The following is an 11,898-nucleotide window of genomic DNA, read 5'->3' as shown; positions in this document are numbered from 1 at the left end:
TCACCAGCAAAGCACCCCCACACCATCACAACACCTTCTCCATGCTTCATGGTGGGAACCACACATACAGAGATAATCCGTTCACCTACTCTGCATCTCACCAGGACACGGCGGTTGGAACCAAAAATCTCAAATTTGGACTCATCAGACCAAAGGACAGATTTCCACCGGTCTAATATCAATTGCTCGTGTTTCTTGGCCCAAGCAAGTCCCTTCTTATTATTGGTGTTCTTTAGTAGTGGTTTCTATGTTGCAATTCGACCATGAAGGCCTGATTCACACAGTCTCCTATGAACAGTTGATGTTGAGACGTGTCTGTTACTCGAACTCTGTGAAGCATTTAATAGGGCTGCAATCTGAGGTGCAGTTAACTCTAATGAACTTATCCTCTGCAGCAGAGGTAACTCTGGGTCTTCCTTTCCTGTGGCGGTCCTCACGAGAGCCAGTTTCATCATAGCGCTTGATGGTTTTTGCGATAGAACTTGAAGAAACTTTCAAAGTTCTTGACATTTTCCAGATTGACTGACCTTCATGTCTTAAAGTAATGATGGACTGTCGTTTCTCTTTGCTTATTTGCACTGTTCTTGCCATAATATCGACTTGGTCTTTTACCAAATAGGGTTATGTTCTGTATACCAACCAGTGTCCCAACACAACTGATTGGCTCAAACGCATTAAGGAAAGAAATTCCACAAATTAACTTTTAACAAGGCATACCTGTTAATTGAAATGCATTCCAGGTGACTACCTCATGAAGCTGGTTGAGAGAATGCCAAGAGTGTGCAAAGCTGTCATCAAGGCAAAGGGTGGCTTTGTTGAAGAATGTCAAATATAAAATACATTTTGATTTGTTTTAACTCTTTTTTGGATACTACAGTTATCTCATAGTTTTGATGTCTTCACTATTATTCTACAATGTAGAAAATAGTCAAAAATAAAGAAAAATCCTTGAATGAGTAGGTGTGTCCAAACCTTTGACTGGTACTGTATGTTCCGGTAGATGTGTAAATCGGTAAATCTATACATTTCCCTGGAAATTTCTAGATTCTCCATTGCACTGGTGAATCTACAGATTTTACTGTAACATAAATGTCAATCTGAGAATAAGAGAATGGCTCTTGCTATGTGACGCATACAGTATGTAGATTGAAAGGCATAAGGTTTGAAGGACAAGTGAAAGGCAGGGAGTTTTGCATATAGACAACTGTGATTAGTTGAAGGGTTTGTCTTGTGGATTGTGTGAGGAGGGATACCTACCTATGCAGGCCATGGAGGTCATGTCCAGCTCGTATCCCTCGTAGCAGTCACACGTGTATCCCTCCGCCACACGGATACACCTGCCGTTCTCACAGCCGTGCAGTATCCCACAGTCCTCTGTGCTCAGGCCTGCATACGGCTCATATTGTCCTGGAGCGGGGAGAGGAGGAGATGGTCAGAAGTAAGAACACACGTTTTTTTCACAGGGCCTAGGCTAAGTTTACATCTTTAAAAAAAGTGAAATATTTTGGGTAATGCAGCAGCATTGACAAAATGACATTAATGCAGTAAATGCAGTAATGCACAGAAAGAGAGGGCGTACTCTCATAGACTCTCCTTGGGCCTCCGCCTGGCCCCCGTCTGTCAGGGAAAGGGGGTCCCACACGCCAGGGTTCTGGCCCTTCCTCCTCCTCCTCACTGTAGGGGTCACTGTCCGGGAGGGGGGCCAGACTCAGAGGGAGGCCCTCGGGGATGGGGAGAGGGGGCCGCGCCCCAAAGGAGAGCTCAGAACGAGGGTCTGGGAGGGTGCGGAAGGGAGGTCTCGGAGGAGCGTCAGGCGGGCCGTAGTCGTCCTCGTCATAGTACCGCTCAGGACTGGGAGGGAGAAATCCAACATGTTTGTCGAGAACATATGTTGTGTCTTGTGATGATGTATGTGAATGAGTGTGTGGTGAATAGGGCAGTGTGTTACATGTATCCTGAGGGCTGTCTGTATGGGATCTCTGGGACCCTGAAGGTGCTGGGTGTTCTGCTTCTGAATCCAGATCTGCTGCCCCCTGGTGGTGTGTAGTCGTCATAGTCAGGCCGGGGGTACTCAGGCCTGCGGGGGATGGGGTCTGGGAAGGAGTCCGGTCCATAGGGCACGCGATACCCCCCTCCTCCTCCTCTACCTGGCCCTGGGTCCGGACCGTAGCGGTCAGGGAAGGGGGGAGGAAACTCTGGGGGCCTCAGGAAGACGTTACACCGAGCCTCATAGTCCTCTGACAGAGAGAGAGAAGGAAAAGAGGCGTAGACCAAAAATGACACCATAAACACAACTCTTCCACAACAGAGCTACATTTTGCTTGTATCTCGGGACAGAATGCTAACACAGCGGAATGTTCAATGTAAATACTCATCCACAATCAGCGTGGCCATAGTAGCTTATCAGTGAGTGTGTGGTCAGTCTAGTAGTACCTGAGTCTCTGGCAGGACACAGAGCACACTGCAGTCCCCAGCCCTCTCCATACAGACAGCAGCACTCAGTGAAGGTGACCTGTCCGCCCAGCAGGGGGCTCTGACACACCAGGTCTGGTGTGACATACTGCCAGCAGAAGGACAGCTTCTCATCTGGAGACAGGAGGGAGAGGGCAGGAATGAGGAGGGGAAGGGTGAGATGGAAAGAGAGGCAAACAAAGATGGAGAAAGGGAGGTGGGAAAAACGAGGGAAAGATAGACGGGGAGAGCAGGAGCGAGAGATAGATTGAAAACAGACGGTGAGAGAGAGAGCTCACAGTTTGAGCTAATAAGTAAAAAAATGAGTAGTGAGGACTCATAAGGTGAGTTATTGGGCACTCCCGTCTCCCAGCGTGTGTAGTCTTACCCACGGCGAGGCCAGTGGAATTGACACAGCTGCGCTGAGTGTCGTCCAACACAAGAGGAGGCACGCAGGTACAGAAGTGTGAGCCTAATGTGTTGACGCAGATTCCCCCTGGACAGCTGTCCTCCCCTGCCTCACACTCATCAACATCTACCAGGAGAGGACAGAGACAGAGAGAGAGAGAGAGAGAGAGATGAGATTTTAGGAACCTACCCATTATATACATCCATCTAATTCAACCGCAATTATGAAGACTGGGTCAAAACGGCCCAATATCACTGATAATGATTTGCCACTAACCGATGCACTCCAGAAACACGTTGTCATAGTAGTAGCCACTGGTGCAGTAGCAGGAGTAGCCAGGGATGTTGTTGACACATACACCGCTCTTACACACCTCAGGGTGGAACAGTTTACACTCATCCACATCTGTGAGAGCAGATGAAGGCCTGGATTACAGGTACAGTACAGTATAAGCAATAAGCATGACTACAAATCCTGTGGGTCAAAAAAAGGTCAAATAGGGGTGCTTATATTTTGTCCTGTTTCACACATGTACATGTGTGAAATCAAAATGTGTTGTTCTTTTTGCCCTCGAAGAGAGGGGTCACAGCCAGGGGTCAGCCACTATCGACAGCAACCCTGGAACAATTAGGGTTAAGTGCTTTGCTCATTTAGTCAGCTCAGGGATTTGAACTAGCAACTATTCAGGTTACTGGCCCAACGCTCTAACCGCTAGGATACCTGCCACGTGTGTATGAGAGACAGCTGTTACCTTTGTAGCTAAACGCTCCTGGCCCAGTCACATATCCTCGTCCGCTGGGGCACAATGCCTGGTGCTCGGCTGAACAGAAACCACAGGAAACAAAACGACATATCAGAGAGGAACACTTCACGACATCAGGGACACCTTTTTCTGAGTGGGTTGATAGGTGGAGCTGACTCCAGGAGTCTACCATAGACATACATACTCCCTTTAGTTATATATATATATATCCCATGGAGACCACAGGAGGCTGCTGACGGGAGAACAGCTCATTATAATGGCCGAATCGGAGCAAATGGAATGGCATCCAACACATGGGAACCAATGCGATTGACGTATTTGATACCATTCCACCGACTCCGCTCCAGCCATTACCACGAGCCCATTCTCCCCTTTTCGGTGCCACCAACCTCCTGTGCTAGATACATACTCAATATAGTCATACCATAGACATACTCTTCACATCAGTGCTGATCACTGGTCCCTACCTGTGCCTAGCTGAGGACAGGGGTCGAACTGGCAGCCCATTCCCCAGCCCTGGCCCACGGTGCAGCAGCACTCCTGCTGGGTGGTGTTGCGGGCCAGGACGCTGCACGAGCTCTGCTCCTCGGTGTTGTAGTAACACTCCCTCAACTCGCCAGGCCGGGCAGGGGGCAGCTGGGACGCATCGGGCCGACGCTGGGGACCGAGGCCGGTGGTGGAGGAAGACGAGGAGGAGCCACCGGAGAACACTGGAAGACCTGTGAGAAATGTGGACGTGACGTCTGTGGGTTGAGGTGTGTGTGGTTATGGCAGCACTGCTGACCACCAAGACAACATAGTGTTCCCTGATGAACAGCAGGGGGCAGCAACACCAAGCTGTTGGAATGGGCACCTGTTGAAGAGGTCTCACCAAACTCACCATGCACAAACTGGTGTCAAATGCCATTAAAACGGTGTAGGAATGAACATTTGAAGCAGGGAAAGTGTTATTCCCATCAGGGAATAGAAATGTTTATTTTCATACGGGGAAAAACAAGCTTATCTAGATAATCCTCGAAAAGCACAACAGTGTTGGACAGCGTACAGTACCTGGTCGGGGCGTGCTGAGGCACTGTCCTGAGCGCGTATCAAACTCTTCCCCCTCTCCTGGACACTCACACATGAAGGAGCCATCCACATTCTCACAGCGCGCCGCACCACACACGCCCTGCATCGTCTCACACTCGTTTTCATCTAGAGACAGAGAGATTGATAGAGAGATAGAGAAATAGAGCGATAGAGAGAGACAGAGAGAGGGAGAAAGAGAGTGAGCGCGAGAGAGAAAGAAAGAGAAATATGGGGCAAAAAGGTATAACCATGTCGGCTAAATCAAGCAAAGACAAATGACAGGACAGCAGAATGGTAGCGTTTGTACACTTATCAGAGACTCGTGCATCTGTGTTGAGACGTACCCACACATCCCTTCCCATCGCTGGTGGCTGTGTAGCCCTGGTCACACATGCACTGGTATGTTCCAATTAGGTTCTGGCAGAACGCATGCTCCCCGCATACGGTCTCATTGGCACACTCATTGATATCTGTGAGCGAGAAGAAGAAACAGAAGTGGAGAGAGAGATGACATCACTCCTAAATTAATCTGAAGTATGGTCTCAAGTATGGTCACTCTCATCATTATATTTAGATGGATAAACTTGATTCAATAATATTGAAAGGTATAAATCAACAGTCAGTGAAGACAACACAGTGAGATATATCCCTAGCTCTTTTTCCACCATGTCTGTGTGTGTCTGCGTGTTACAGACGCATATCTTGGCAAGGAAAGGCGAATGGCATTCTTGTGACTGAGCATCTGCGAGGTGAAAGCCTCCAACCTGACACATCAATCAAACACAGCTGCCATGACGACCAAACCCTTACGCACCGCCCTCAGCCTGGATCCCACATCTGTGTCCAATCTGCCAAACATTCCTACATAAACTATCATGGCTAAACTGTATGACAGTATAGTGAGAATGGCATTCAATCTCTATTGTAGCATAGAATCAGATCATTGTAAAATAAATCAAGTGGATTAATAAATACGAGAATAATAAAAAGTAGATTCTTATGTGTGAACTAGATTTAGTAAAGGATGAAGTCGATGAGTTTGATGAAGAGATGGAACTGACCGACACACTCTCCGGTGCGGGTGACCCGGTAGCCCGGCTCACAGGAGGTGATACAGCGGTAGGAGCCAATGGTGTTCTCACAACGCTGTGTCCGACACACTGCTCCCTCTGAGCACTCATCTACATCTGGGGGAGAGAGAGTGGGGATTACACACACACACACACACACACACACACACACACACACACAAAACTTCAGCATCCCCACAGCTCAATCTCGAAAGCTGTGCGTATTACATAAAAGCGACACAAGGTTTCAATGGTCTGTCTACGGTGGATGATGAACAGTGCAAAGTAGTTGAGGTGTTGAGTTACCCAGACAGGCTGTCTTCTCTGGGTTGGTGGTGAATCCCACTTGGCACTGGCACTGGTAGGAGCCCTCTGTGTTGACACAGCGCCCATCCTGGCACACCCCCGGGCCTGACCTGGCACACTCATCCACATCTGGGCACGCAATGACAACACGCCATTACATCACCACAGACAACCCCGCTGTGCCTACCGCCAAGCAAAGCAATCTCCCTGTGTGAGTGGCTATGAGTAATATAATCTGTGTAAAGTAGCCTATAAGGGATTGTTTGTATAAGGGATTAGAGTTGTCCAAGTTAACGGCCTTGCAGTTTAAACTGCAGAGTAAACAGCAAATATATGTAATGAGTAGAGACTTCTCCATTCTGCAGGTTTAAGAGTAGCCTACAGAAAGGCCAGTGGAACTTGGGTGTGTGTATGAGGTGTGTATGAGGTGTGTGTGCGTGATGGTCGTGAGGCCTCACCTAGGCAGGAGCTCCCGTCGCTGCTGGTGGTGTAACCCTGGGAACACACACAGCGGTAGGAGCCCTCTGTGTTCACACACTCTCCCTTAGGGAAGCAGTACTCCCCCTCTAGACACTCGTTGACGTCTGTGAAAAGACACGACAACCACGTTAGAATATGACAGAAAAGAACAGCAACATGCATATACACGTCATCAAAAGAAATCACCAACATTGTGGCATTCATCACCATCAGTAGCACCATCATCGATACTGACCTCGACATTGGCGTCCAAGGCCAGTGGTTCTGTAGCCTGGTTGACAGTCACAGCGGTAGGAGCCGTCCGTGTTCACACACAGCCTCGCTGCACCACAAGTGTCAGGGCTCTGGCATTCATCCACATCTGAGGAAGGGAGAGGGGAATGCTCATGGGTACTGCAGGTGGGTCGCACGCACACACACACACACACACACACACACACACACCTCTGCTTCATGTATAGGGTCTTTCTGTTCCCCCTAAAATAGGTTAAACAGCTTCCAAGTGTTTCTCTTAAATCAACACAGCACAAATGGGTTCAGTCCCTCGTGGATATAACTTTTTGACAGTGAAACCACTCCAACGAGACATCCACCCATTCCCAAGTGTTACATCCATTTCTAAGGTGTCTCTGATTTACAAGCTATCCCCTTTGAAGTCGAAACATCTGTTGCAAACTCTGTTGGTTCACATCAGCACCAGTCTAACAGCCAGACATCCGTTGAGTACCTCGGAGTGAATACCTCGTTGAGTACCTCGGAGTGATTTTCATGTGCTCTGGATATCCCAGCATGGGTAAAGTGCTGACTGACAGTGAACTGTGAAGGAAACGGTATATTCATATGAATTGTTTATGTGGTCTCTTGTTTTTTGTTTATTTTGAGGTAGAGGCAATGCACCCAGGTGGGATGGTGCACAGTGTCCTTTAATAATGACACTCGGGCTGATTATTTGTGTGCCCCACGGAAAATAAACTGCTTGGTAGTGAGTAAGAGAAGTAACAGAAGCCAGAAAAGGTGAAGTGAGGAGAGCAGAGGAAAGGAATGCAGAGGAGAGAGCTGACTGCAGTATGGAACTGGGTCTAGAGGGCCACCCCCTTTGCTCACTCATCGCCTACTGTAAGATGATGAAAATCGTCCCGGTCACACTGCTCTGTGCAGTTTATATAAACAGTGTTGGAACAGCTTGATTCTTCAGCAAACTTTAGTATGGTGACGGTCTTAGTCAAGCTGCCTCACCAATAACACCAACGGTGTTAGCGATGTGATTGTCTGATTCCATAAAGCCGTATGAACGGAATACAATCTCAAGTGGAAGGCGTATGAAAAAGAGTTTGGTGCTCATTTCGGTCTCGTGTCACATTCCGCAACATTGACACAATTCAACTCTTTAAAAATGTGTTTCCTCATTAGGCAGAAATGTGCAGTTGTTCATAAATCCCCCTCCTCTCCTTGGCCGTAAAAGAGCCATGGCATTCCTTCCCAGAAACAAATGTGGCAGGCAAGTGTGAGAGCCATAAAACACCTTGGAAAAACATGTCGACTACATGGACAGAATGCCTTGAATTGACTTGATATACTGCCTAATAGACAGCTAGTCTTACCTGCGCATAACCCATCTTGCATTCTGTGGCCAGCTTTGCAGGCGATACACTTGTAGGAGCCTTCAGAATTCACACACCGTTGCCCAGGACACTGTGAGGGGTCTGCACATTCATCAACGTCTAAAATGAAGCAAGTGGAGGTTACACATCAAACAGTGATATGGACCTTGAACCATCATGTAAAAAGACATGTAAAAGTCAGACACATGCAGCCTCACCAATACAGACGCTGCCCTGCAGTTTGAACCCGGTGCGACAAACGCACCGGTAGCTACCGAGAGTGTTTTCACAGAGGCCGTTGGCACATAGGTCGGAGGTCTGCCGACACTCATCGATATCTGTGTGAAAGTATCAATATCAGTATTGATGCAATTATCAATATGGAATACAAATGGGTATGTGTGTGGTTGAGAAGGTTGTTCACCTGTACACTGTCCATTTCCAGCCACAAAGCCTGGGCTACAGGCCACACATATGAAAGAGCCCTCAGAGTTGATACACTCCTGACCAGGACACTGTAGAGCGTTCTCACATTCATTGACATCTGGAGAAGCCAACAGAGGTTATTCTTTACAATCCCATAATAAAGTTGACAGAACAAAGACCATTTCTGGTAGTATTTTACTCTATTCTGTGCTAAAGAAAGTCATACATTTGACCGCCCTTTATCGGCTGAAGTAAGTCTTACCTGTGCAGGTGTTGCCCTGTAGCCTGAAGCCAGATCGGCACGCACACTTGTAGCTTCCAGCCGTGTTCTCACAACGACCGTTAGCACAGCGAGATGGGCTGTGGAGGCACTCGTCAACATCTGCAAAGAAAAGAAGGAGAAAAACTGTCCGCAATCGCTCCAATGTGCTGTTGTCGATGAAGACCATGTTGTGTCCTACCTGTGCAGCGTCTGTCGACCAGCCCAAAGCCTGGCTTGCAGGACACACACTTGTATGAGCCCTGGGAGTTGACACACTCCTGGCCAGGGCACTGGGACGGGTCTGCACATTCATCTGAGTCTGTACAGGTATCACCGTGTAGTCTGTAGCCAGTGAGACACGCACAGCTGTAGCTTCCCTGGGTGTTCTCGCAGTGACCGTTGGTGCATGGGCCGGGGGATTGACGACACTCATCTATATCTGTAGGAATGGAGAGGAGATACAAGAGATTGCTGAAAGGTAGATGCCAATTTGAAATACATACATTTATAGTGTATCAATGGACGGATGGATGGATAAAAAAAAATAATCACAGACGCACGGGTATACCTCAGAACACACAGACACAATGTCATTTTACCTGAGCATTGTCCATTGATCATGCTGAAGCCTGGCTTGCAAGACACACAGTTGTAAGAACCCTGAGAGTTGACACAGGCCTGACCAGGACACCTCAAAGGGTCCTCACACTCATCCACATCTGAAATAGAGCCAGAACATTAATAGTCCGGCAGAATCTGTTTTCCATAGAATGAAAGTTCCTTTCGCTGACAGGCTCAAAAGAGGGAATGTAGGTAAATACAGTCATCGCTCGTACCTGTGCAGGCCTTGCCTTGTAGTTTGTATCCCGTATGGCAAACACACCTGTAGCTCCCGGGAGTGTTCTCACAACGACCATTGGTGCAAAGGCTGGGGGTCTGACGACACTCGTCAACATCTACAACAGGGGGGCGACACAGACCGTTAGCGGCCTCTATCAAACAGCCTGTGTAGAATTCGACTTAAACTCCCTTTAACATTGGTCATTACCTCAACATTTTCAGAAGAAAGGTTATTATTTGGTTTTGTGTACAACTGCTTCCGGACAAGGAGTGTTACCTCGGCATTGTTCGTTGAGCAGCCCAAACCCTGGTGGGCAAGACACACACTTGTATGATCCTGGAGAGTTGACACAGGCCTGACCAGGACACTTCAAGGGGTCCTCACACTCATCCACATCTGGGGAAAGGGAGAATGATAGACCGGAAGTTTAATATGTCCGAATGACCAATAGTATTATTTCACAAACATCACACAATCTTTGGTGAGTGAAGACAGCAATATATACAGTACAGTCGCTTCGGTAGTGAAACAATGTTGACTAGACGCAGAGATAGCTTCCTTACCTTTACACGTGTTGCCCTCTAGCTTGTACCCAGTGCGGCAGACACACTTGAAGCTACCAGGGCTATTCTCACAGCGGCCGTTGTTACAGGGGTTCGGAACCTGACGACACTCGTCAATATCTGTGCCACAAGAAAAGTTTGTCCTTTACTCAAAGACTTGACAGTTAACAGTTATCTAGTTTCTTCTAGAATGATCACAAGGACTTCTGCACAGCTATCATAATCAACATAACGTTCCTTAAAACAATCACAATCATGTCAATAGTACTTGTTGACTGCTGCTGTTGTAATACTACGTTGAGTACGCGTCCCCTCTTACCTTGACACTGCGTCTGTTGGAAGTTGGCTCTGAAGCCAGCAGGACACACACATCTGTAGCGGCCTGGTGTATTCTCACACTCCCCAACAGAACAGGGACTGGGAGCCTGGATGCACTCATTGACATCTACAGATACAGACGAGAGAAAAAGAACAACGTGAGAGATTCTCAAAGAACAGTGACCAGAGTACCAGACACCATTTCCTAATCCTTGACTTCCAAGTAGAACACAGAGCATTCCAGGGGGACGCCAGAAGGTCTCTCTCTATACCCAACGAGACAGAGTAGCTGTTGTCTGAATAAACGTCCAGAGCACAGCTGCTGTGGCTAGCGACTGTGTGTGTGTGTGTGTGTGTGTGTGAGAGTGGTGTGCACAGTGGGGTGAGGGCTGTACCTATACAGCTGGTGCCCCGGGGTCCCGGCTGGTATCCAGAGGGGCAGCTGCACCTGTAGCCCCCTTCTGTGTTCTGGCAGCGGCCGCTGCCGCAAGGCGGGGGAGACGCCCTGCACTCGTCTATGTCTGAAAGGAAAGGGGGGGGATGTGTGGGGTTAGAGAGGTCAAGAGGAGCCTGACCAAGCCTACAGTAATCAAGCTGCCTCTTAGGGGATGGGATTGTAGTGAGATGCTTGCGGCACCTAACCAGTCTGAAACTGACTCATCCATAAAGACTATCACATGTTCAACGACCGCACACTATAAATACAGCTGAGGGCCAGTATAGCATCAGGAACAGCCAATATTGGTCTGTGTATGTGTGTGTTTGATGCTTCCTAATAGTAGTTAAGTAGTTTAACTAGAAACAGTGCCCTAACAAAACAACATTCACCTTGACAATGAGTCTGCTGAGCGTTGTGTTGGTATCCCTCGTTACAGATGCAGGTATGTCTCCCTCCGGGCTGGTCCACACAGCGGCCCTGTCCACACACCTGGGGCATGGTCTCACACACACCCCGCACTGGACGCCCAAACAGATGGCCGTAGACGCACATACACGCGCATGCACGCACACGTGGACAGATATGCACATGTAGTTAGCTTGTCTGTCACCGTTTCAAAAAACAATTCCAAAGTGTGATCTTAGTTGTCATGTCATCCATATCAGCCGTCTGAGGACGTGAGAGGGGATAACAATGGTGTGAGGAGGATCTGATCTCTTTTCTTTCTTCTAAGTGTGCAGCTCGCATATTTCTCAGGGACCATTATGAGGATTTATAGTCTCAGAACTCACTTATTATGAGGCAGGTTCAAGGCTGTGGGCATAATAGTGTTCAATTCTAGGTTACAGCACAAACCTGCCACCTCCCTCACGAGCTAAAAGTTAGCAGCTCTTTGACAGCC

The 11,898-nt window shown here is 48.1% G+C and overlaps 1 protein-coding gene across 2 annotated transcripts in view; it reads right to left on the bottom strand.

Moving 5' to 3' along the window:
* The window catches only part of LOC110503587 (latent-transforming growth factor beta-binding protein 4), a 70,780-nt gene that overhangs the window by 2,123 nt on the left and 56,759 nt on the right, over positions 1-11,898 (bottom strand). For both annotated transcript variants that reach the window (XM_021581993.2, XM_021581994.2), the window contains 26 exons: positions 11,387-11,515; positions 10,954-11,079; positions 10,560-10,685; positions 10,241-10,360; positions 9,954-10,073; positions 9,673-9,792; positions 9,436-9,555; positions 9,036-9,275; positions 8,837-8,956; positions 8,573-8,692; positions 8,367-8,486; positions 8,149-8,268; positions 6,783-6,908; positions 6,526-6,651; positions 6,068-6,196; positions 5,753-5,878; positions 5,036-5,161; positions 4,674-4,817; positions 4,091-4,342; positions 3,612-3,680; positions 3,137-3,265; positions 2,840-2,986; positions 2,434-2,586; positions 1,949-2,237; positions 1,580-1,851; positions 1,258-1,407 (listed from right to left, as the gene is read on the bottom strand). In XM_021581993.2, the coding sequence (XP_021437668.2) occupies positions 1,258-1,407; positions 1,580-1,851; positions 1,949-2,237; positions 2,434-2,586; positions 2,840-2,986; positions 3,137-3,265; positions 3,612-3,680; positions 4,091-4,342; positions 4,674-4,817; positions 5,036-5,161; positions 5,753-5,878; positions 6,068-6,196; positions 6,526-6,651; positions 6,783-6,908; positions 8,149-8,268; positions 8,367-8,486; positions 8,573-8,692; positions 8,837-8,956; positions 9,036-9,275; positions 9,436-9,555; positions 9,673-9,792; positions 9,954-10,073; positions 10,241-10,360; positions 10,560-10,685; positions 10,954-11,079; positions 11,387-11,515 (3,819 nt within the window). The remainder of the gene's footprint in view (positions 1-1,257; positions 1,408-1,579; positions 1,852-1,948; positions 2,238-2,433; positions 2,587-2,839; positions 2,987-3,136; positions 3,266-3,611; positions 3,681-4,090; positions 4,343-4,673; positions 4,818-5,035; positions 5,162-5,752; positions 5,879-6,067; positions 6,197-6,525; positions 6,652-6,782; positions 6,909-8,148; positions 8,269-8,366; positions 8,487-8,572; positions 8,693-8,836; positions 8,957-9,035; positions 9,276-9,435; positions 9,556-9,672; positions 9,793-9,953; positions 10,074-10,240; positions 10,361-10,559; positions 10,686-10,953; positions 11,080-11,386; positions 11,516-11,898) is intronic.

Source organism: Oncorhynchus mykiss, chromosome 24, assembly GCF_013265735.2.
Source record: "Oncorhynchus mykiss isolate Arlee chromosome 24, USDA_OmykA_1.1, whole genome shotgun sequence".
Classification (NCBI taxonomy): Eukaryota; Metazoa; Chordata; class Actinopteri; order Salmoniformes; family Salmonidae; genus Oncorhynchus; species Oncorhynchus mykiss.
The sequence above is the reverse complement of the archived record's forward strand: the minus strand, read 5'-3'. Positions and strand labels throughout refer to the sequence as shown.